Genomic DNA, 26278 nt, shown 5'->3' on the forward strand with positions numbered 1-26278 from the left:
TGCGTACGAAGTCGTACATAACAGCTTGTGTACCACCTCATATGAAAGGATCAGCGTTATTTGGGGTCACTACCCCCCCACCCGCCCCCAGGAAGCCACCACAGATTTAATGATGCAGAGGGTTCATCGAACCACCTTCGCCGGCCGGAGTGGCCGTGCGGTTCTAGGCGCTGCAGTCTGGAACCGCGAGACCGCTACGGTCGCAAGTTCGAATCCTGCCTCGGGCATGGATATGTGTTGTCCTTAGGTTAGGTAGGTTTAAGTAGTTCTAAGTTCTAGGGGACTGATGACCTCAGATGTTGAGTCCCATAGTGCTCAGAGCCACTTGAACCATTTGAACCACCTTCAAAATTCTCTATTATTCGAATCTCGTATAGCGCGCGGAAAGAATGAACACCTATATCTTCCCGTACGAGCTCTGATTTCCCTTATTTTATCGTGGTGATCCTTCCTCCCTATGTAGTTCGGTGTCAACAAAATATTTTCGCATTCAGAGGAGAAAGTTGGTGATTGGAATTTCGTGAGAAGATTCTGTCGCAACGAAAAACGCCTTTCTTTTAATGATGTCCAGCTCAAATCCTATATCTTTTCTGTCACACACTCTCCCATATTTTGCGATAATAGAAAACGTGCTGCCCTTCTTTGAACTTTTTTGATGTACTCCGTCAGACCTATCTGGTAAGGATCCCACACAGCGCAGCAGTATTCTAAAAGAGGACGGACAAGCGTAGTGTAGGCAGTCTCCTTAGTAGGTCTGTTACATTTTCTAACTGTGCTGCCAATAAAACGCAGCCAATGGTTAGCCTTCCCCACAACATTTTCTGTGTGTTCTTTCCAATTTAAGTTAATCGTAATTGTAATACCTAAGTATTCAGCTAAATTTACGGCTTTTAGATTAGACTCATTTATCGTGTAACCGAAGTTTAATGAGTTCCTTTTGGCACTCAGGTGGATGACCTCACACTTTTCGTTATTTAGGGTTAACTGCCAATTTTCGCACCACTCAGATATCTTTTCTAAATCGTCTTTCAGTTTGTTTTGATCTTCTGATGACTTTATTAGTCGATAAACGACAGCGTTATTTGCAAACAACCGAAGACCGCTGCTCAGATTGTCTCCCAAATCGTTTATATAGATAAGGAACAGCAAATGGCGTATAACACTACCTTGGGGAACGCCTGAAACCACTTCTGCTTTACTGGATGGCTTTCCGTCAATTACTACGAACTGACCTCTCTGACAGGAAATCACAAATCCAGTCACATAACTGAGATGATATTTCGTAAGCACGCAATTTCACTACGATCCGCTTCTGTGGTACAGTGTCAAAGCCTCCCGGAAATCCAGAAATACGGAATCGATCTGAAATCCCTTGTCAATAGCACTCAAAACTTCGTGTGAATAATGAGCTAGTTGTGTTTCACTGCAACGATGTTTTCTAAACCCATGTTGACTGTGTGTCAATACACCGTTTTCTTCGAGGTAAATCATAATGTTCGAACACAAGATATGTACCAAAATCGTGCTGCATATCGACGTTAACGATATGGGCCTGTAATGTAGTGGATTATTCCTACTACGTTTCTTGAATATTGGTGTGACCTGTGCAACTTTCCAGTCTTTAGGTATGGATCTTTCGACGAGCGAACGGTTGTATATGATTGTTAAGTATGGAGCTAATGTATTAGCATACTCCGAAAGGAACATAATTGGTATACTCTGGACCAGAAGACTTGCTTTCATTAAGTGTTTTGTATCTCGCCTGGATAGGCGCCGCGTGGATCTGCTCCTGAAACTTGAAGGGTAGGCCGAATGTAGGAAGCTAGGAGGAGCAGGTAGGGTAAAACACGTGATACTGCAATTGAAAGTGGTTTTACTACGTACTTAACTTTTGGTTGAGATGAGCACGTAGGCGCGAAGCTGTACATCAAGTTACAAAGTCACAAGTAGTGGCTCGCCCACTATGCAATAGAAACAATGTTGCTTGGTCGTCTGCTCGGCATCAAATGGGCAGAATCTGGAGCGGAGCTCGCAGAGCTGCGGCTAGAAGGCGCTGTCGTCGGTGTCGTAATGCCAACCTAAGAACTTTTACCTACGCCGTGGCATCGTAGCTATCGATACCACAAAGTGATTTAAGTTTCTTCACTACCCCGAATTGAAAATGAGCATTTTTCATCGCTGTACACGAAGTTCGAAAATTCTTCAGAGAAGAGACACCGTTACGACTACCCCCTATGTACCCACAAGTCTAGCACCGTTGAATGAAAGGGGTGCTTATCGACCGATCAGCGCATCTGGCTAAGTAGCTGAGGGCCTGTTTTCGATTATTGCAGGCTTTCTATATTTTTTGTTTAGTGTGTATTTTTCTCCGTATCGAAATTGGCGGGAACAGAATGGTTAACAAGATCTACTTCTTTTGCAACAACGACACAAATATCTTCGAATATATCAGAGCTGGTGCCAGGCTGGGCACTCTTCATTGCTGAAATTGTGCGACAGAAAAATTACAGTAAACAATCTAATATTACCGCAGAAACAAAAATGCGATTTACTACAAATTACGTACTGCAGAAGTAATATATTGCTCACGAAAGATCACTATATTGTTTCACAAAACGTATTTCATTCTGCGGATATACGATAAAAATTCACTGCAACTGCGCTGCAAATTCACAATGGACTGACGAGAGAGAAAGAGGAGATTTGTGTCCAACGCCCCGTCGACATCGAGGTTATTCGAGATGAAGCACAAGCCCGGATTAGGGAAGCATGAGGAAGAACATCGCCCGTGCGCATTCGAACCAACGATTCCGGCATTTGCCTTAAGCGATTTAGAGAAATCACGGAAAACCTCGATAAGGATGGATGGACGTGGGTTTGAACCGTTGTCTTTCGGAATGCGAGTTCAGTGTATTAACCACTACGCCATCCAGTCCGGTGACGATGGAAGAAAACTTTTTCCGATTATCGTGTATGTGGTGTCACCGCCAGACGCCACACTTGCTAGGTGGTAGCTTTTAAATCGGCCGCGGTCCGCTAGTATACGACGGACCCGCGTGTCGCCACTGTCAGTGATGGCAGACCGAGCGCCGCCACACGGCAGGTCTAGTGAGACGTACTAGCACTCGCCCCAGTTGTACAGCCGACGTTAATAGCGATGCTACATTGACAACTACGCTCTCATTTGCCGAGACGATAGTTAGCATAGCCTTCAGCTACGTCATTTGCTACGACCTAGCAAGGCGCCATAGCATTTGATAATTATTATTGTGAAGCCAGTTGCACAGTACGAGAGATGTTCAATTATGGATTAAAGTTAAGTATTCTACCAGTTACTCTTGTTTTGCTAGTCTTATTTCTCTGACCTGTTCCAGACCTCACGCCCGTCTGCGTGAGCTTTAACGCGTGCCTTTCGGCCTCCTCTAGCTACAAGGTGTTGGCTCTTCTGCCAACACTTCAATGTACACCGTTATTGCTGTAAATCGGCAATCTTCGAAATTCAAAATTACCCAGTGACGAACGTGCAACATAAGCTCGTGTGCTTTGGAATAAACAAAGCGCGGCGCCATCATCTATCCGTGGTTTCCTTGTGACGAATTCCTTTCAGTTCGAGTCGGAGTTGTTTTCATACAAAGTGGATTGAAATTTTAAGTCTTCACTACTTTCAATTGTTTGAAAAATTTATTTGCATAAGTTTTTGTTTTCGCTTATCGATTTATTTTCTTTTAACCTCTTATACCCACCAATTTCGATACGAAGAAAGATACATATGAAAATACTGCGTATAGGAATGGAAAACAGGTCCTTCGCTTCATAGGTAGATGAGTTGGTCCGTCGATCAGGGCCAGCGTCATTTTCGTTGAAACTCGATAATCTTATGATAATTAAAAATACTCAGTTTTTAATTATTGAGTCAGTGCGTGACGTGTAGTTTAGTGGTGGTTTTCTCAAAAGCAAAAATACAGGGTATCCAAAAAAAAAAACGACAAAATTTAGTGACAGGTTCCTTATAGAGAAATTTGAAAAAAGTACAATAAACATAGGCTCTAAAATGCGTACCTTAAGATGTATGAACTGTTGTGTCTAGACACAATGAGAGGAAGCCGAAAGGCACGCGCTTAAACTCACGCAGGCTGGCGTGAGGTCTGAAACAGGATACGTAATGAATGCTATAAAGAAAAGTACGTAGCTTCTGGAATACTTAACTTTAATCCACATTTGTAGAACATCGCTCTTGATGATACATTAATAGAATCTCAATTGAATACGGCGCCTTGCTAGGTCGTAGCAAATGTAGCTGAAGGTTATGCTAACTATCGTCTCGGCAAATGAGAGCGTAATTCTCAGTGAACCATCTCAGGCTAAGTCGGCTGCACAACTGGGGCCGAGTGCTAGTACGTCTCACTAGACCTGCCGTGTGGCGGCGCTCGGTCTGCCATCACTGACAGTGGCGACACGCGGGTCCGTCGTATACTAGCGGACCGCGGCCGATTTAAAAGCTACCACCTAGCAAGTGTGGTGTCTGGCGGTGACACCACATGAGCGCTTGTTTATCTTCGGTACTATGAGACAGATCTCTTCTACTGTAAGGTCTTTGCTTTCCATATTTCGGGAGGAGGAAGTATTGACCGAAACAAGAAAAAAGTCTAGTAAACCTGTGTCTAAAATACATACTTAATAGCTGTGAGTGTGAAACACATCTACAGAACAAGGGACCATAGCTCTTGAAGTATGCAATTTAGAGCCCATGTTTTATAGACATTTTTTCCTCGTTCTGGTCCGCACTGTCTTCTCCAAAAATATGAAAAGGAAAGAGCTTCCAGTAGAACAGATGTGTTTCATAGTATCGAAGATGAACAGACAACTTGTTTATGATATGTAGTAATACATTGAAAAGTCATGTGTCGTGTCGGACCGCCTTTTACCCGGCGTAACGCAGTAGTTCGAAGTGGCATCGGCTTAACACGTCGTTGGAAGCCCTCTGCAGAAATACAGAGCCACGCTGCCTCTGTAGCCGTCCGTAATTGCAAAAGTGTTGCCGGTGCAGAACTTTGTGCACGAGCTGACCTCTCGACTATGCCCCATAATTGTTCGATGGGATTCATGTCGCGCAATCCTGGTGGCCAAATCATTCACTGCAACTGTCCACAATGTTCATCCAACCAATCGCGAACAACTGTGGCCCGGTGACATGGCGCCTTGACATCCACAAAAATTCAGTGGTTGTCTGCGAACATGAAATCCGTGGAAATGGAAATAAGCATTTTGGCGTCATTGGCCGGGAGCCCCCTTGCGGGGCAGGTCCGGCCGCCTCGGTGCAGGTCTTATTACACTCGACGCCACTCTGGGCGATCTGCGCGCCGGATGGGGATGGAATGATGATGAAGACAACACAACATCCACTCCCTGAGCAGATAAAATCTCCGACCCATCCGGGCATCGAACCAGGGCAAGTAGGTCGGCAATCCGTCACTCTGACCACTCAGCTATCGGGGCGGACATGAAATCCATGAATGGCCGTAAATGGCCTTCAGGTAGCCGAAGATAACCATTTCCAGTCAATGACGCAGTCCATTGCATGTAAACACAGCCACCAGTCGTCTGACGAGGGCACGGTTATCCAGTGATCTACGGTCCAACCGATATGGTCACGAACCCAGGACTGGCGCTGCAGGCGACGTCAAGGTGTTAGCAAAGGTAGTCCCGTCGGTCGTATGTTGCTACAGCTCATTAACGCCTAATTTTGCCGCACTGTGCTAACGGTTACGTTCGTCGTACGTCCGATATCGATTTCTGCGGCTATTTTACACAGTGTTGCTTGTCTGTTAGCACTGACAAATCTACGCACGCTCCTGGCCTCGATCGTTAAGTGAAGACCGTCGGCTACTGCGTTGTCCATTGTGGGCGGTAATGCCTCAATATGGTATGCTCGGCACACTCTCGACGTTGTGGATCTCGGAATATTCAATTTCCTATCGATTTCCAAAAAAACGGAATGTCGCATACGGCCAGCTCCAACTACCATTCCGCGTTCGAAGTCTGTCATTTCCCGCTCTACGGCCATAGTCTCATCGGAAACCTGTCAAGACGCATCTCCTAAGTACGAATGAGAGTTCTGCCGATGTACTGCGCTTTTATACCTTGTGTGCACGATGCAACCGCCATCTGTATATGTGCATATAGCTGTTCCATGACTTCTGCCACCTCAGAGTATACACAAACGTTTCTCGAAAAGAGCCTATCAGTGAAAACCCTGTCAAAATGCATTAAGTACGAGGGTGAGTCAGATGAAAACCTTAAATATTGTTTGAAATATTATTTATTGTGCAGAAGTGGTACAAAGCTGTATCACATTTCAGCATAATCTCCCCCACGCTCAATCCAAATCATCCACCGCTTACAACGCGCATAAATTCATTTAGAAAAAAATTCTTCTGGTAGTCCGCGCAACTACTCATGCACCGCGTAGCGCAGCTCTTCATCAGAACGGAACTTCTTTCCTCCCATTGCGTCTTTGAGTGGTCCAAACATATGGGAATCACTTGGGGCAAGGTCTGGTGAGTATGGTGGATGAGGAAGACACTCAAAATGCAGGTCTGGGATTGTTGCAACTGTTGCACGGGCAGTGTGGGGCCTTGCATTGTCATGTTGGAAAAGTACACCTGCTGACAGCAATCCAAGTCGCTTTGATTTGATTGCAGGCCACAGATGATTTTTTAGGAGATATGTGTATGATGCACTGGTGACAGTGGTCCTCTAGGCATGTAATGCTCCAAAATGACGCCTTTTTCGTCCCAAAGGAGAGTCAGCATAGCCTTCGCTGTTGATGGTTCTGTTCGAAACTCTTTTGGTTTCGGTGATTAGGAATGGCGCCATTCCTTGCTCGCTCTCTTCGTTTCCGGTTGGCGGAAGTGAACCCAGGTTTCGTCCCCAGTAACGATTCTTGCAAGGAAGCCATCACCTTCTCGTTCAAAGCGCCGAAGAAGTTCTTCACAAGCATCAATGCGTCGTTCTCTCACTTCAGAAGTCAGCTGCCGTGGCACCCATCTTGCAGACACTTTGTGAAAGTGGAGCACGTCATGCACAATGTGGTTCAAAATGGTTCAAATGGCGCTGTGCACTATGGGACTTAACTTCTTAGGTCATCAGTCCCCTAGAACTTAGAACTACTTAAACCTAACTAACCTAAGGACATCACACACATGCATGCCCGAAGCAGGATTAGAACCTGCGACCGTAGCAGCAGCGCGGTTCCGAACTGAAGCGCCTACAACCTGGCATCGTTTACGAACGTCTGCAGAACGAATTACAGATGTCAAAAACAATACTGTACAATTACTAACGTGTTTACTACAAACATGTAGGCCTACCGACTTCATCACATAACGCTTCATTATTTCAACTCGTATTTAAGATCGCAAACGCTAATTACGTACAAAAAACGATATACACTCCTGGAAATGGAAAACAGAACACATTGACACCGGTGTGTTAGACCCACCATACTTGCTCCGGACACTGCGAGAGGGCTGTACAAGCAATGATCACACGCACGGCATAGCGGACACACCAGGAACCGCGGTGTTGGCCGTCGAATGGCGCTAGCTGCGCAGCATTTGTGCACCGCCGCCGTTAGTGTCAGCCAGTTTGCCGTGGCATACGGAGCTCCATCGCAGTCTTTAACACTGGTAGCATGCCGCGACAGCGTGGACGTGAACCGTATGTGCAGTCAACGGACTTTGAGCGAGGGCGTATAGTGGGCATGCGGGAGGCCGGGTGGACGTACCGCCGGATTGCTCAACACGTGGGGCGTGAGGTCTCCACAGTACATCGATGTTGTCGCCAGTGGTCGGCGGAAGATGCACGTGCCCGTCGACCTGGGACCGGACCGCAGCGACGCACGGATGCACGCCAAGACCGTAGGATCCTACGCAGTGCCGTAGGGGACCGCACCGCCACTTCCCAGCAAATTAGGGACACTGTTGCTCCTGGGGTATCGGCGAGGACCATTCGCAACCGTCTCCATGAAGCTGGGCTACGGTCCCGCACACCGTTAGGCCGTCTTCCGCTCACGCCCCAACATCGTGCAGCCCGGCTCCAGTGGTGTCGCGACAGGCGTGAATGGAGGGACGAATGGAGACGTGTCGTCTTCAGCGATGAGAGTCGCTTCTGCCTTGGTGCCAATGATGGTCGTATGCGTGTTTGGCGCCGTGCAGGTGAGCGCCACAATCAGGACTGCATACGACCGAGGCACACAGGGCCAACACCCGGCATCATGGTGTGGGGAGCGATCTCCTACACTGGCCGTACACCACTGGTGATCGTCGAGGGGACACTGAATAGTGCACGGTACATCCAAACCGTCATGGAACCCATCGTTCTACCATTCCTAGACCGGAACTTGCTGTTCCAACAGGACAATGCACGTCCGCATGTATCCCGTGCCACCCAACGTGCTCTAGAAGGTGTAAGTCAACTACCCTGGCCAGCAAGATCTCCGGATCTGTCCCCCATTGAGCATGTTTGGGACTGGATGAAGCGTCGTCTCACGCGGTCTGCACGTCCAGCACGAACGCTGGTCCAACTGAGGCGCCAGGTGGAAATGGCATGGCAAGCCGTTCCACAGGACTACATCCAGCATCTCTACGATCGTCTCCATGGGAGACTAGCAGCCTGCATTGCTGCGAAAGGTGGATATACACTGTACTAGTGCCGACATTGTGCATGCTCTGTTGCCTGTGTCTATGTGCCTGTGGTTCTGTCAGTGTGATCATGTGATTTATCTGACCCCAGGAATGTGTCAATAAAGTTTCCCCTTCCTGGGACAATGAATTCACGGTGTTCTTATTTCAATTTCCAGGAGTGTACACCTAAATCGAACATGCATGCACAACGCATAACAAGTATCTCAGTAATTCAAATACGTTTTAATCGTTTCCAAAAGTCCTTTGAACTTCAATTCAACTCAAAAGCACGGCGAACATAGGAAGTGCGACAGACGTTTGGCAGAAAAATGGTGCCAAAGGTAATCAACAAATCACGGGCTACTTCACCTATGGCCACTCTCTCTGTATAATGGCTCCCTATGTGCATCTGCACTATGCTGCCATCTACAGGCCATTCTACACGTTGTTTGTAGCACGCTTACCAACTTACAGGATAACGGCGTGAAATTTCGGTTTCTTATTACAAATTTAAGGTTTTCATTTGACTCACCCTTGTAGTTCCTTAGATTAGCTTTCGCACACAGGCAGAAAAACCCAACATTAATGTATGGTGTGAGCTAGAGATGGGCAAAACTGTTCTTTTCAGAGATTGGATCAGAACTGTTTACTCCCTGAAATGAATTAGCTCTTTTTCATGACTCACCACTCATTTACAATATAAAATAAATGGAAGGCACATTGCCCTTTAAACTTGGTTTATTCCAGTACTATACCTGTATTTTGATCTTATTTGATCCTATTTTGAAGTAACACAGATAATCAGTAAGAATTTTGTATTGTTTATTGAAATTTCCACGATATGACAAAGTTTTTGATTATTGATTTATTTTGCACTATCGTGGTTTTTTGGGTGATCGGAAAATGTTGTAACTTGAGATTTACATTAACAATATATTTGGCTATAACGTATTAAAATTTCATTAACCTCATACAAATACATCGCAAGCCATATATTTTCCTTTCGAAGACGCCTAAAATCGCAAAATCCGTACCAGAATAAGAAAAAAAAAAATATAAATTTGACTGTAAAACGAAAGTGCTGCATATAGCCTTACGCAGAATAAAACAAGGAAAATATTGGTGTATCACATTTTGCGATACGTTTATCGGTTCGCTCGTAATTAAAGCGTAAATTCGAGTGTCTATAATAAAAATCCTATAGTAAGAGGAGTCATCAGGAACCTAATCTAATCAGTTTAAACAAATAAAAATAAAATAAAAACAATTGATGTATACATAACATAATAATGTAATATACATAGCGGCATTACTACGAAGAACAATATCCAGTAGGGACGAACTCCGATGCAGAGGCGCTGAGTCGAGCAGGTCGAGCCGCGAGCTGTATTACTGCGTGAGCTGAGACCGCAGAGACCAGCCGTGACACCTGAGTCGCTTTGCTCGACGCTCTGGCTAGAGTCGAGACGGTGGGGCGAGCGTTGAGCGGGCGAGTTCCGAGGGAGGGGGTAGCGGTGAACTCACCCGCTCCGAGACAAATAGTTCGTTCACTTGCGAGCGGGTTTTTGCAAGTAGTTCCTATGTTATCCGCTAGGTGGCTCTCTGTCCTGTTGCTCGCATCAACTGCCCAGAGGGCAGGACGTGCGGCTGAAACGATCGCCGACAGAGTGCGATACGAAGTTACGCTGCGCCAGACACTGCGCGGCATATGTGAAACACAAAATCCAATGGGGCACTGCACAATGCAGGCAGCCAAGGTAGCAGCAGGGCAGAGGCCGGCGCTGGCTGTGTTGTGTGGCGTGCACTGTGCTGTGACCAGCAGAGGCGCTGCTGATATGCTCCGTCTCTCTCTCTCTCTCTCTCTCTCTCTCTCTCTCTCTGCCGTGGGAAACGTTTGGAGCTACCGTTCTTTTTTTCTGAATCACTGATTGTTCACTCCTTTGAAAGATTGAAGTCTATGAATTAGTTCAAGAGCGGATCGCCCATCTCTAGTGTGAGCCGGTGAGGTGCGGAAGCGAGCTGCTGAGCCGGTAAGAGCGACCAGCGGGCGGCGTGACGCTGTGGTGACGGCGCTCTGCTGCCGTGTGTTGCAGGCCGGCGGCGGGGGCGGGCCGGCGCGGCGCGCGGGTGGCGGCAGCGGGGGCGGCGGGGGCGGCGGCGGGGGCGGCGGCCAGCAGCTGCGCTCGCCCGCCGTCAAGCGTCCCGCGTCGGCGCCGGTGGCCCTGCAGGGCTGGCTGCACAAGCAGGGCTCGGAGGGCCTGATGCTGTGGCGGCGCCGCTGGTTCGTGCTCGCCGAGTACTGCCTCTTCTACTACAAGGGTGAGTAGCGCTCCACTGTGTCACCACGTCCTCAGCCTCCCCGTATCACGCGCTCCATCGCTACCTCCCTAAAGCTGCTCCATGTGCTGCCGTCTGGCACATCGTCCATTACCTGTGAGGGTCGTTCAATAAATAATGCCCCACTTTTTTTTTCTCAGAACATATTTATTGTTAAGAGTCAGAATTTGGTGACAATGTACATCAACATGTTAATGTTGTTGTTGTTGTGGTCTTCAGTCCTGAGACTGGTTTCATGCAGCTCTCCATGCTACTCTATCCTGTGCAAGCTGCTTCATCTCCCAGTACCTACTGCAACCTACATCCCTCTGAATCTGCTTAGTGTATTCATCTCTTGGTCTCCCTCTACGATTTTTACCCACCACGCTGCACTCCAATGCTAAATTTGTGATCCCTTGATGCCTCAGAACATGTCCTACCAACCAGTCCCTTCTGCTAGTCAAGTTGTGTCACAAACTTCTCTTCTCCCCAATCCTATTCAATACCTCCTCATTAGTTACGTGATCTACCTACCTAATCTTCAACATTCTTCTGTAGCACCACATTTCGAAAGCTTCTATTCTCTTCTTGTCCAAACTATTTATCGTCCATGTTTCACTTCCATACATGGCTACACTCTATACAAATACACGGTTATTACAAATGATTGAAGCGATTTCATAAATTCACTGTAGCTCCATTCAATGACATATGGTCACGACACACTACAGATACGTAGAAAATCTCATAAAGTTTTGTTCGGCTGAAGCCGCACTTCAGGTTTCTGCCGTCAGAGCGCTCGAGAGCGCAGTGAGACAAAATGGCGACAGGAGCCGAGAAAGCATATGTCGTGCTTGAAATGCACTCACATCAGTCAGTCATAACAAAAAATGGTTCTAATGGCTCTGAGCACTATGGAACTCAACTGCTGAGGTCATTAGTCCCCTAGAACTTAGAACTAGTTAAACCTTACTAACCTAAGGACATCACAAACATCCATGCCCGAGGGAGGATTCGGACCTGCGACCGTAGCGGTCTTGCGGTTCCAGACTGCAGCGCCTTTAACCGCACGGCCACTTCGGCCGGCTTCAGTCATAACAGTGCAACGACACTTCAGGACGAAGTTCAACAAAGATCCACCTACTGCTAACTCCATTCGGCGATGGTATGCGCAGTTCAAAGCTTCTGGATGCCTCTGTAAGGGGAAATCAACGGGTCGGCCTGCAGTGAGCGAAGAAACGGTTGAACGCGTGCGGGCAAGTTTCACGCGTAGCCCGCGGAAAATTGTCTCATGCCACAACTGGAGACCGACAGCGCCGACTTCATCTTTCAACAGGATGGTGCTCCACCGCACTTCCATCATGATGTTCGGCATTTCTTTAACAGGAGATTGGAAAACCGACGGATCGGTCGTGGTGGAGATCATGATCAGCAATTCATGTCATGGCCTCCACGCTCTCCCGACTTAACCCCCTGTGATTTCTTTCTGTGGGGTTATTTGAAAGATTCAGTGTTTAAACCTCCTCTACCAAGAAATGTGCCAGAACTGCGAACTCACATCAACGATGCTTTCGAACTCATTGGTGGGGACATGCTGCGCCGAGTGTGGGGGGAACTTGATTATCGGCTTGATGTCTGCCGAATCACTAAAGGGGCACATATCGAACATTTGTGAATGCCTAAAAAAACTTTTTGAGTTTTTGTATGTGTGTGCAAAGCATTTTGAAAATATCTCAAATAATAAAGTTATTGTAGAGCTGTGAAATCGCTTCAATCATTTGTAATAACCCTGTACTTTCAGAAACGACTTCCTGACCCTCAAATCTATACTCGATGTTAACAAATTTCTCTTCTTCAGAAACGCTTTCCTTGCCTTTGCCAGTCTACATTTTATATCGTCTCTACTTCGACCATCATCAGTTATTTTGCTCCCCAAATAGCAAAACTCCTTTACTACGTTAAGTGCCTCATTTCCTAATCTAATTCCCTCAGCATCACCCGACTTAATTCGACTACATTCCATTACCCTCGTTTTGCTTTTGTTGATGTTCATGTTATATCCTCCTTTCAAGACACTGTCCATTCCGTTCAACTGCTCTTCCATTTCGTGTTTTTCTACGTAGTCTCCATCACGTTCTATCGCCGTACGCCAACGTGGAGAAGCATCTATTCTCTGCTGGTAAAAGCTCTTGTCCTGTAGGAATAGCGACTGTGCGACTGCTCCCGGCGGAGGTTCGAGTCCTCTCTCGGGCATGGGTGTGTGTGTTTGTGCTTAGCATAATTTAAGTTAAGTAGTATGTAGGCTTATGGGCTGATGACCTTAGCATTTAAGTCCCATCAGATTTCACACACATTTGACCATTATTTTGTAGGAATAGCCATGTTTTCACTGCATGACTGACACTGTCGTCCTCTTCAAAGTGTGTTTCCCGTAGAGAAGCTTTAAACGGCCCAAAGAGATGGAGAAAGCCAGGTCTTTGAGTCTTGTTGTCCACTGTGAGCATTTGTGGAACCCACCGTGAGCACCTCTGTGAATGTCCGAGAGTCTCGATCATTGCAAATACACTTCCAATGCTGACCGACAACTATAGAGCCAGTTGTCGAGTTGTGATGCGCTGGTCGGCACCAATAATGACATCCGCACGATTCAGCGTTTCTGGAGCAGTGGCTGTGACAGGACGTGCCGAGCGTGGCTGATCACGGAGCTCTGTTTCTGCATTTCCTGAGGTTGTGACTTTCTTTACCCATTACAAAACTGTACTCCTATCAACTGCAGCTTCGCCATACACTGCACGCAAACGTTTATCGAAGTTCACCACGGTTTGTTTTTCTGCACACAAGAATTCAATAACATCACGCTGCTTGTAATACGAATCATATGTAGGCCCCATTTTGACGCTGTACTACGGCGCTGTCGTCTGCCAGGACGGTTCGAAACTTCACTGGCGCACAGAACGAACGTTAAATGTATGTCAGGTATGTCTATGCATATTAATGGATTTTTTTTTAATTGAGGCATTACTTATTGATCGACTCTCGCGAAACCTCCTTAGGTGTCGGCTCCTCTTCCATTCCACATACTCATAAGATTATTTTTATAAGCTCCTCCTTCCTTCTTAATGTACGGGGATGGTCGTAAGAAAAGGGCCAGTCAAATCCAAACGAGACAGACGGTCTTAATGTGCGGAGATACTCGTAAGAATAAGTGCCAGTCAAATCTAAACGAGACAGATGGAAAAAAGTAAGTAAAATGTTAATTATTTCAAAAGTAATCGCCATAACTGGTAATATATTTATGGCACTGTCAGACGAGACGGTCAATGCCTTCATGGAAAAATGTTTCCACTTGCCTACGCAACCACGATTGTATCCCGGGGTGCACCTGTTCGTCCGAAGCAAATCGGCGACCACGAATCTCTTTCGTCAGGGCTCCAATGATACGGAAATCGCATGGAGAGAGATGGGTACTGTGAGGGCTTCCTAGCGAAACTGCTGCAGCGTAGTCCAAGCAACCTTGGCAACGCGTGGCTCCTTTTACGCTGCAGAAATGTCGCTGGGAAACCTTTGCACATTCTCCATAATCCTCCATACAGTCCCGATCTTTCCTCGTGCCATTTCCATATTTTTGGAGCGCTGAAGAAAAACGTTCGTGACAGTCGATTTGCTTCAACGAAGAAGTGCACGCCAAGAAGGCACTGACACTCTTGTCTCACAGTGGCATAAATACACTCCTGGAAATGGAAAAAAGAACACATTGACACCGGTGTGTCAGACCAACCATACTTGCTCCGGACACTGCGAGAGGGCTGTGCAAGCAATGATCACACGCACGGCACAGCGGACACACCAGGAACCGCGGTGTTGGCCGTCGAATGGCGCTAGCTGCGCAGCATTTGTGCACCGCCGCCGTCAATGTCAGCCAGTTTGCCGTGGCATACGGAGCTCCATCGCAGTCTTTAACACTGGTAGCATGCCGCGACAGCGTGGACGTGAACCGTATGTGCAGTTGACGGACTTTGAGCGAGGGCGTATAGTGGGCATGCGGGAGGCCGGGTGGACGTACCGCCGAATTGCTCAACACGTGGGGCGTGAGGTCTCCACAGTACATCGATGTTGTCGCCAGTGGTCGGCGGAAGGTGCACGTGCCCGTCGACCTGGGACCGGACCGCAGCGACGCACGGATGCACGCCAAGACCGTAGGATCGTACGCAGTGCCGTAGGGGACCGCACCGCCACTTCCCAGCAAATTAGGGACACTGTTGCTCCTGGGGTATCGGCGAGGACCATTCGCAACCGTCTCCATGAAGCTGGGCTACGGTCCCGCACACCGTTAGGCCGTCTTCCGCTCACGCCCCAACATCGTGCAGCCCGCCTCCAGTGGTGTCGCGACAGGCGTGAATGGAGGGACGAATGGAGACGTGTCGTCTTCAGCGATGAGACTCACTTCTGCCTTGGTGCCAATGATGGTCGTATGCGTGTTTGGCGCCGTGCAGGTGAGCGCCACAATCAGGACTGCATACGACCGAGGCACACAGGGCCAACACCCGGCATCATGGTGTGGGGAGCGATCTCCTACACTGGCCGTACACCACTGGTGATCGTCGAGGGGACACTGAATAGTGCACGGTACATCCAAACCGTCATCGAACCCATCGTTCTACCATTCCTAGACCGGAACTTGCTGTTCCAACAGGACAATGCACGTCCGCATGTATCCCGTGCCACCCAACGTGCTCTAGAAGGTGTAAGTCAACTACCCTGGCCAGCAAGATCTCCGGATCTGTCCCCCATTGAGCATGTTTGGGACTGGATGAAGCGTCGTCTCACGCGGTCTGCACGTCCAGCACGAACGCTGGTCCAACTGAGGCGCCAGGTGGAAATGGCATGGCAAGCCGTTCCACAGGACTACATCCAGCATCTCTACGATCGTCTCCATGGGAGAATAGCAGCCTGCATTGCTGCGAAAGGTGGATATACACTGTACTAGTGCCGACATTGTGCATGCTCTGTTGCCTGTGTCTATGTGCCTGTGGTTCTGTCAGTGTGATCATGTGATGTATCTGACCCCAGGAATGTGTCAATAAAGTTTCCCCTTCCTGGGACAATGAATTCACGATGTTCTTATTTCAATTTCAAGGAGTGTATGTTAACAGTTATAGCGATTACTTTTGAAGTAAAAACAGTTTATTTAAATTTTTCCATCTGTATCATTTTTCATTTGACTGCCCCATATAATACTGAATTTCAGAAGACGACTATGTCACAACTCCAAAACGTACAAAAGAATAACAACTGGTATATCCTGCACAGAACATTTCTCCATCTTTCGATTCGTAATGCACGCTGTGGCGTAATTGTAGAACCCATCATTAGGGTATAGGCGTGTCTGAACATGTACACAAATCATCGCTGCACAGTGTCACTCTGAATCAGTTGCCACCTGCAGACAGGCAACCCAGTGAGCAGTTTTCCAAAGCGTACTACTGTCGCTGCGCATCCTCAGACGACTTCCGCACATCAGTGAAATGCATTCACTTTCTCATCTTTGTCGCATCAAAAACGAAGCCCATATTGAGCGCCTGTAGTTTTTTTTTTTTTGTGGTTTTAGGGCGCACAACTTCAATGGTCATTAGCGCCCTGACGACGTTAAGAATGCACCGCGAGGCACAAGTGTAAAACAACAACTAAAAGGGAAAACACGATAAAAGACAGACTGACAGGCATAGGATTAAAAAACAGCATCATCAAATGTCCTTAGTGAGGTTTGTCAAATTGATAAAACGAAGAACACGAGCAGCTGCTCGTGGGTCATCCGCTAAAACGGCATCTAAAGTACATGGCAGGTTAAGATCGAGACGCAGTGCGTTAAAATCCGGACACGACAGTAAAATGTGGCGGACCGTCAGCAAGTGCCCACATGGGCAGAACGACGCCGGCGCAGCCGTCAGCAGATGGCGATGGCTGAACCGGCAGTGTCCAATTCTTAACCGGGCCAAAACTACCTCCTCCCGCCGAGAAGGGCGTGAGGAGGACGTCCAAGCCACGGGAAGAGGTTTCAAGGCCCGAAGCTTGTTGGCTGTAAGGGCAGCCCAATCGGCATGCCACAGCGATAAAATGCGCCGACAAATAACCCTGCTAAAATCTGAAGAAGGGACACAACAAGAAGCTGTCCGAGGCTGGAGGACCGCAGCCTTGGCCGCGGCATCTGCAGCTTCGTTCCCAGGGATACCGACATGGCCAGGGACCCACATAAAGCTAACCGGAGAACCGACGTCCACCAGCTGCTGAAGAGAGCGTTGGATCCGGTGTACGAAAGGGTGAACCGGGTACGGATCACTGAGGCTCTGGATGGCGCTCAGGGAATCGGAGCAGATGACATAAGCAGAATGTCGGTGGCGGCAGATGTAAAGAACAGCCTGGTAGAGGGCAAAGAGCTCAGCTGTGAAGACCGAACAATGTCCATGGAGCCGGTATTTGAAACTTTGTGCCCCGACAATAAAAGAACATCCGACCCCGTCATTGGTCTTAGAGCCATCTGTATAAATGAAAGTCATATTGATGAACTTCGAACGAAGTTCCAAAAAACGGGAGTGGTAGACCGAACCGGGGGTAACCTCTTTTGGGAGCGAGCTGAGGTCAAGGTGAACGCGGACCTGAGCCTGGAGCCAAGGTGGCGTGTGGCTCTCGCCCACTCGAAAGGTTGCAGGGAGTGAAAAATTAAGGTGTTGAAGGAGGCGACGAAAGCGAAGCGCCTGTAGTGTGAGGTAAGAACTTGCAAAGATGCTCTTACTGACACGTATGTATCTTTTGTGCCTCATAGCTTTCGTGCAGTCATCTTCTGGAACCCCGGAGGTACTCAAGAATAATGTTGTACGTCCTATTCTTCCCTTCTCTCTATTACACTCAGTAGATGTGTCCACTCTCTCACGATCCTCGGCACCACCTCACTTCTCACCTTACCCACTAGCAATATATTGTACAGGGTGATTTTTTCAACCGCGTACAAACTCTAGGGACTGGTCGACGAGAGGATACGGACCAGAAAAGGTCTAATGAACGTATGTCCGGAAATGTATGGTTTCGATGCTAGAGACCACGTATTCAATCATACTTTGTAACAGGGACTGCGGTCTAATACGGACTGTACCATGCAGCCACAGTTTGCCTGTTTCCTCCTGGAGGGTGGTAGTGCTCCTCATACGTCATGCCTTAGCGCTCTCTCCTGCCACATTAATTAATAATTCTGTGTTCGATTCACTTCTCTTGCTGGCTCACTTTGTAGCGGATGTAATACAGCGTTGTACACAACGGTTTCGTATTCGAATGGAGAGCGTACCGACATGGTGTTGACTTACGGAAAGGCAAATGGCAACGGGTGACGGATAGCAAGGTTGTACCAGGAGGCATATTCCCGCCGACAAAAACCACAGCACTCAATGTCTGCAACAGTGTTTCGCCGTTTGTCTGAGACACGGTCGTTTGAGTAAACAGTAAATCATGAAGCGCGCACCCGAAATGTTCGGACACCAGACTTGGAGGAAAATGTGATTGTTGTTGTTGTTGTGGTCTTCAGTCCTGAGACTGGTTTGATGCAGCTCTCCATGCTACTCTATCCTGTGCAAGCTTCTTCATCTCCCAGTACCTACTGCAACCTACATCCTTCTGAATCTGCCTAGCGTATTCATCTCTTGGTCTCCCCCTACGATTTTTACCCTCCACGCTGCCCTCCAGTACTACATTGGTGATCCCTTGTTGTCTCAGAATATGTCCTACCAACCGATCCCTTCTTCTTGTCAAATTGTGCCACAAACTTCTCTTCTCCCCAATCCTATTCAATACTTCCTCATTAGTTATGTGATCTACCCATCTAATCTTCAGCATTCTTCTGTAGCACCACATTTCGAAAGCTTCTATTCTCTTCTTATCCAAACTATTTACCGTCCATGTTTCTTTTCCATACATGGCTACACTCCATACAAATACTTTCAGAAACGACTTCCTGACACTTAAATCTATGCTCGATATTAACAAATTTCTCTTCTTCAGAAACGCTTTCCTTGCCATTGCCAGTCTACATTTTATATCCTCTGTACTTCGACCATCATCGGTTATTTTACTCCCTAAATAGCAAAACTCCTTTACTACTTTAAGTGTCTCATTTCCTAATCTAATTCCCTCAGCATCACCCGACTTAATTCGACTACATTCCATTGTCCTCGTTTTGCTTTTGTTGATGTTCATCTTATATCCTCCCTTCAAGACACCATCCATTCCGTTCAACTACTCTTCCAAGTCCTTTGCTGTCTCTGACAGAATTACAATGTCATCGGCGAACCTCAAAGTTTTTATTTCTTCTCCATGGATTTTAATACCTACTCCGAATTTTTCTTTTGTTTCCTTTACTGCTTGCTCAATATACAGATTAAATAACATGGGGGAGAGGCTACAACCCTGTGTTACTCCCTTCCCAACCACTGCTTCCCTTTCATGTCCCTCGACTCTTATAACTGCCATCTGGTTTCATGTGATTAACACTGTGGAAAGCGACCGCCTTGTCAGCACCACGTAGTTGGCCCGCCAGTACAGGGTAAGCTAGACTACCGTGTGGAACATTCTCCGTGACAGTTGTTACTACTCTCATCACTTACAGCGGGGTGTGGAGGCCTAGCGACAGACTTCCCACATCGGCAGCAGTTTCGTCACTGGTTTCTTCACCAGGTTTCTTCATAAGGCAACCACGATTCCGGGATTTTCGTCATCCATCCTATTCGCAGATCAGGCTACCTTTAGTAATGGTACCTTCTGCTTTCATAACAGTCATCTGGGGGAAGGTACGCAGAACCCCCATGATACGGTGACAGCGAATCATCAGGAATGGTGCAGCCGAAATGTATGGGCCCGGATAATTGGCGACCGTATTTTGGACCAGTCTTCCTTCCACGTCGCCTAACAGGCCGGAACTGTCGGCATTTCATGCGGATGATCTTCCCTGCTACAAGAACTGCCATTGATGTTTCGAAGCGTTACCCGGCTGCTACATGACGGCGCTCCAGATCACGTCGCCGTTATCGCCCGGACGCATCCCAATCGTGTCTTCCGTGGACGAGAGGGTAAAGTTGCATTCCTTCTCCTCCCAAGCGACGCTACGTTATTACTAGAGTCTTAGTATGTGGTGTCGGTGTGTGTTTGATTTATGATTGTCACTGCCTGTTGTGTTGTTTGTGACTGTGTTGTGGCATACAGTGTCACGCGTTGTCGTTTTGTGTCCCTTGCGTGTTGATCCTTTCTGCGTCATGTTCACTTAGTGTGTTGGTTCCTTCCTCGGTTTCGGAATCTATGGTCGTGCTTGTGTCCTCCCATGTGGTTTGTTGTGTTGCTTGTGCTTGTCTGCGCCTCCTTGCATATGGGTTTTGGCGCTTGCATTCTTCATGCAGTGTGTCCGATACAATATCGGCTACGCTGTTTATTGTCTTCCAATCATTGGGATTATGTATTATTCTGGTTATGTCACTGTCGTTCTGTACAGGTGTCACTTGTCCTAGCGTGTTGCGTAGCAGTGTGACATGTTCTGGTGTCCCAGTTTCTCACATACATATACTTCATCGTCAGTTAGTCCCATACGGTTTAAATGTACCGGATACGGCGCGTGGCCTGTCAGGAAATGGACCATACCCCTGATTGGGTCGACATGTTTCAGTTTTAATCTTTCGCGAACGTCAGGAAAGAAAGAGTGTACTCGACGACCCTTGTCAGATGTGTCCCACTCTCTCTGCCATGTTTGAATCCGCCATTGTTTCATTTGTGTTTTGTTCATAATGCTGGTTCCTCTAATTTCGATGACCTTATCAAGCCTGTCTCCCTTAAGCCAGTTACGTGCAGCTCTATACCGTACTGTTACGTCTATAGGACAGGTCCCCATCACAACGCAAAGTGCCCCTAGTGACGTGGTGTTGAAAGCTCCGCTCATTCTCAGCAGTACATTACGTTGACCTCGTCTTGCAATTGTCTTGATAGTCTGTGTGTTCAGTCTGTCAGCCCATGTACTTGCGGCGAAGCATACCACGGATTCATATATCGTAATGTGGTAGCTCCTCATCGTCTACACTACTGGACATTAAATCTGCTACGCCACGAAGATGACGTGCTACAGACGTGAAACTGAACCGACAGGAAGAAGATGCTGTGATATGCAAATGATAAGCTTTTCAGAGCATTTACACAATGTTGGCGCCGGTGGCGACACCTACAACGTGCTGACATGAGGAAAGTTTCCAACCGATTTCTCATACACAAACAGCAGTTGACCGGCGTTGCCTGGTGAAACGTTGTTGTGATGCCTCGTGTAAGGAGGAGAAATGCGTACCATCACGTTTCCGACTTTGATAAAGATCGGATTGTAGCCTATCGCGATTGTGGTTTATCGTATCGCGACATTGCTGCTCGCGGTGGTCGAGATCCAATGACTGTTAGCAGAATATCACTAGCAGTCGAGATGACATGGAATCTTATCCGCATGGCTGTAACGGATCGTGCAGCCATGTCTCGATCCCTGAGTCACCAGATGGGGACGTTTGCAAGACAACAACCATCTGCACGAACAGTTCGACGACGTTTGCAGCAGCATGGACTATGAGCTCGGAGACCATGGCTGCGGTTACCCATGACGCTGCATCACAGGCGGGAGCGCCTGCGATGGTTTACTCAACGACGAACCTGGGTGCACGAATGGCAAAACGTCGTTTATTCGGATGAATCCAGGTTCTGTTTACAGCATCATGATGGTCGCATCCGTGTTTGGCGACATCGCGGTGAACACACATTGGAAGTGCGTATTCGTCATCGCCATACTCGCGTATCACCCGGCGTGATGGTATGGGGTGCCATTGGTTACACGTCTCGGTCACCTCTTGTTCACATTGACGGCACTTTGAACAGTGGACGTTACAATTCAGTTGTGTTACGACCCGTGGCTCTACCTTTCATTCGATGCCTGCGAAACCCTACATTTGAACATGGTAATGTACGACCACATGTTGCAGGTCCTGTATGGGCCTTTCTGGACACACAAAATGTTCGACTGCTGCCCTGGCCAGCAAATCCTCCACATCTCCCACCAATTGAAAATGTCTTCTCAATGGTGGCCGAGCAACTGGCTCGTCACCATACGCCAGTCACTACACTTGATGAACTGTGGCATCGTGTTGGATCTGCATGGGCAGCTGTACCTGTACACGCCATCCAAGCTCTGTTTGACGCAATGCCCAGGCGTATCAAGGTCGTTATTACGGCCAGAGGTGGTTGTTCTGGATACTGATTTCTCAGGATCTATGCACCCAAATTGCGTGAAAATGTAATCACGTGTCAGTTCTAGTATAACATATTTGTCCAATGAATACCCGTTTATCATCTGCATTTCTCCTTGGTGTAGCAACTTTAATGGCCAGTAGTGTAGGTAATTTGTACTGAGTTGTGTTAAGTCTCGCTAGTTTGTGCATAATTTTGGAGGCTTTGTCAATTGTCAATTTGACACGATAGTTTAAAGTCTGTTTTTCATCAAGCTTCAGTGCTAGATAACCTGTGGCTTGCTTCCTCTGTACGCTTGTATTGTCTAATTTTACGACTGGATTCCTCTGTAGTGTCCCTCTGAGCAGTAAATATGCAGTTTTGTTGGGAGAGATTTTTAATTTATTTTCTTTGCACAATTGTTAATTTCCTGAAGCAGTTGAGTGCCTTTGGTCTCTAGTGCTGCTCTCGAATTGGCTGACAGCACTACGAGCAGGTCATCTGCGTACGCCACCACACCTCTTACCCTATAGTCACCGTCCAGCGTGTTCAGCAAGGACTCGATTGCGATATCCCAGAAGATTGGTCCGCAGATCGAGCCCTGTGGACATCCCATCGTTATTCTCTTGACAATCTTCCGTGTACCAGCCCTCCATTCCGCCACTCTGCCTCTGCGGTAGACGAGGAGGCTATTGTAGAGGGAAGCTGATAGGCTCATTTCCCTTAACTTGGCGAAGAGGGACGGCCATCACAGATTGTCTAAAGCACCGGCTATGTCGATTAGTATGGCGGCGACTTATCTGTCACTGATGCTATTTGTAACTGTCAGTGCTTGGTTGACGGCTTCTTCTATTGATCTACCTTCCCTGAAGCCGAATTGGTGGGACGTTAGCCCGAGAAGGGTTCTGTCAGATTGTAGGCGGTCACACAAGAGCCTTTCCTGTATCTTGGCGAGAGTGTAAGAGGCAGATCGGTCGGTATGTTTTGGGGTCTGTTGGCTCTTTATCTTGTGATCTCCTGTTACTACATTAGCAGTTTTCCAGACGTTTGGAATTCTGCCTGTTAGTAGTGCCTCGTTGAACATGTTAGTAAGAAAAGGTGTGATTTGTATTACTGTTTGTTTTAATGTTTCTGAAAGTATTTTGTCTGGGCCGGTTGCTTTTCGGTTTTTAAGTCTGTCGATTGCTGTTGCGACTTCTTCTTGTGAGAATGGTACGTTTACACTGTCACTGTTGTATGGTTGCCTCATGCTCTCTCTTAGATTAGCGTGGTGTTGCTCGTCTTGTGTGGGGTCGTCATCTGGGAGGAGCCTGTTCAGAAGATATTCTGCTGTGCTTCTCCATCCTCTGGTCATTGTTCCGTCAGCTTGTTTTAGTGTTGACAGAATTGTCGGTGTCTTAAATCGTTCCGTTTCTATTTTGAAAGGTTGTCCCCAGATGTCGGTCTGTTGCTGGGTTTTGACGAAATTACTCCAGTAGTCTTGCCTTGTTGTCTTTAGTTGTTTTTGGTATTTCTGTTTAGCGTCACGATACAGGTCAAGTCTTATCTGTCTTTCAGGAGCTGTCTTTGCTTGTTGGTTGTACTTTCTTTTGTCCCGTGAATCCCTCCTTAATTTTGCCAGTTCTGTCGACCACGGTTGTTTCTGTCCCCACCCAGTTTTTGCCCGTAGCATAGCTGCTTCCTGTGGTCTTTGTAGGACCTCTGTCAGTACTTGTGTTTTTTAATCTGTAGTGCCTTGAACAGTGTTTAGTGACGACGCCTCAACAATATCTCCAACTTTTTGCCAGTCGGCTCTTCCTGTGAGTAAATACTGCTGTTCGTGGTCCATGTTATGTGTAATGACATATCTGTCTGTGGTTATGACGATTGCGTTGTGGACGCTGTGTATGGCTCTATCTAATACCCTCCATGTGTTGAGTAGTAGAAGAGATTTTGCGTCACACCATGCTATTCTCGCACTGGTCCATTCAGTTCCTACCATTTCCGCATCAGAGTCTCGTTCTTATAACCGGCCAATCTCTCAGACACCCAGTCTGTTATCTTGCGGCTACTTCGTCTGCACCTGCGGAACTAGAGATTTAGAGACGTATAATGAAATTAACTTATCGAAATACAAGGAAATTCTGTGTTATTTGTGTGCAGTTGTGGGACATAATCATCGCCAATTACAGGAATTCCTCAGCTCTTTGGATATGGAATATGGTGATATCGTACATTTCACAGACGGAATGTGGCTCAGTCGAGGCCAGTTGTTAAAAAGATTTTATGCCATGACCAATGAAACAAAATGTCCACGATATCAAAAGCAGGATCTGTGCCACAATTTGACAATGCCAACTCAACGGTATATTTAGCATTTTTGATAGGTTCCACTGCTCGTGTAGGTGACTTAAACAGATGTCTTCAAAGCGGAAACCTATTTATTGGTACAATATTTCAAACAATAAACGCGCAGCAAACGAAACTGAAAATAAGGCAAGCACAAGTAAATGCAAACATATTGTTTTCATTTCAGCACATTGGCCAAACATAATGTTATAGATGGGACGAAACATGCAGACATAGTTTTCGATTTGATGCAAGAATTAGAAGGCTAATTTGAGGATTTTCGAAAAAATAATAAAAATTCTTGTATTTATGCGGCACCTTTTACAAATGACGTATGTGACGGAAAGATTTTCAGATGGAATGCTTTGAGTTGCAGTCCGACTTGCATCTAAAAGAAAAATTTGATAGTGTACATTTGTTGGGCTTTAACGTATCGTACCTGCCCAGGGACAAACAACTCTTGCTACAATGTCATGCGTTACATATGTCATCTTTGTTTGGAAGCACGTACGTTTGTGAACAGTGTCAAGAGTGAAGCACACAAAGGGTAAAAATAGAACTAAAATCTCGGAAGAACACCTTGAAAATATTCGAGAATTGCAGCCACGTTGATCGAACCTGATGTTGCTACATTAGTTTCCCCAAATTCAAAGTAAAATATCACATAAATTCTACGATTTGTAATTATATAAATAAAAGTATTAAAGAAATATCGTATATAAAATGTCGAGTTAATTCCATCTTCCTTTTTTAGAATAAAGAACTTAGACGTCTTAACTATACAGGGTGGTCCATTGATAGTGACCGGGCCAAATATCTCACGAAGTAAGCATCAAACGAAAAAACTACAAAGAACGAAACTTGTCTAGTTTGAAGGGGGAAACCAGATGGCGCTATGGTTGGCCCACTAGATGGCGCAGCCGTAGGTCAAACGGATATCAACTGCGTTTTTTAAAATAGGAACCCCATTTTTTATTACATATTCGTGTAGTACGTAAATAAATGTGAATGTTTTAGTTGGACCACTTTTTCGCTTTGTGATAGATGGCGCTGTAATAGTCACAAACGTATAAGTACGTGGTATCAAGTAACATTCCGCCAGTGCGGAGTTTTTGCTTCGTGATACATTACCCGAGTTAAAATGGCCCGTTTACCAATGGCGGAAAAGGTCGATAACTTGTTGATGTATGTATGGCATTGTGACCAAATGCCCAATGGGCGAGTGCTATATATGCTGCTCGGTATCCTGGACGACATCATCCAAGTGTCCGGACCGTTCGCCGGATAGGTATGTTATTTAAAGAACAGGAAGTGTTCAGCCGAATGTGAAACGTCAACCACGACCTGCAACAAATGATGATGCCCAAGTAGGTGTTTTACCTGCTGTCGCGGCTAATCCGCACATCACTAGCAGTCAAATTGTGCGACAATCGGGAATCTCAAAAACGTAGGTGTTGAGAATGCTATATCAACATCTGTTGCACCCGTACCATATCTCTATGCACCAGGAATTGCATGGCGACGACTTTGAACGTCGTGTACAGTTCGGCCACTGGGCACAAGAGAAATTACGGCACGATGACAGATTTTTTGCACGCGTTCTATTTAGCGACGAAGCGTCATTCATCAACAGCGGTAACGTAAACCATAATACGCACAATTAGGGA

General features: G+C 46.9%; 1 protein-coding gene across 1 annotated transcript in view; it reads left to right on the top strand.

The window, feature by feature from the left end:
• Positions 1–26278, top strand: part of LOC126095383 (pleckstrin homology domain-containing family A member 7-like) — a 234483-nt gene that overhangs the window by 19685 nt on the left and 188520 nt on the right. The window contains exon 2 of the mRNA XM_049910187.1: positions 10862–11003. Within this exon, the coding sequence (XP_049766144.1) occupies positions 10862–11003 (142 nt within the window). The remainder of the gene's footprint in view (positions 1–10861; positions 11004–26278) is intronic.

The sequence above is a fragment of the Schistocerca cancellata genome, chromosome 8 (assembly GCF_023864275.1).
Source record: "Schistocerca cancellata isolate TAMUIC-IGC-003103 chromosome 8, iqSchCanc2.1, whole genome shotgun sequence".
Lineage (NCBI taxonomy): Eukaryota > Metazoa > Arthropoda > Insecta > Orthoptera > Acrididae > Schistocerca > Schistocerca cancellata.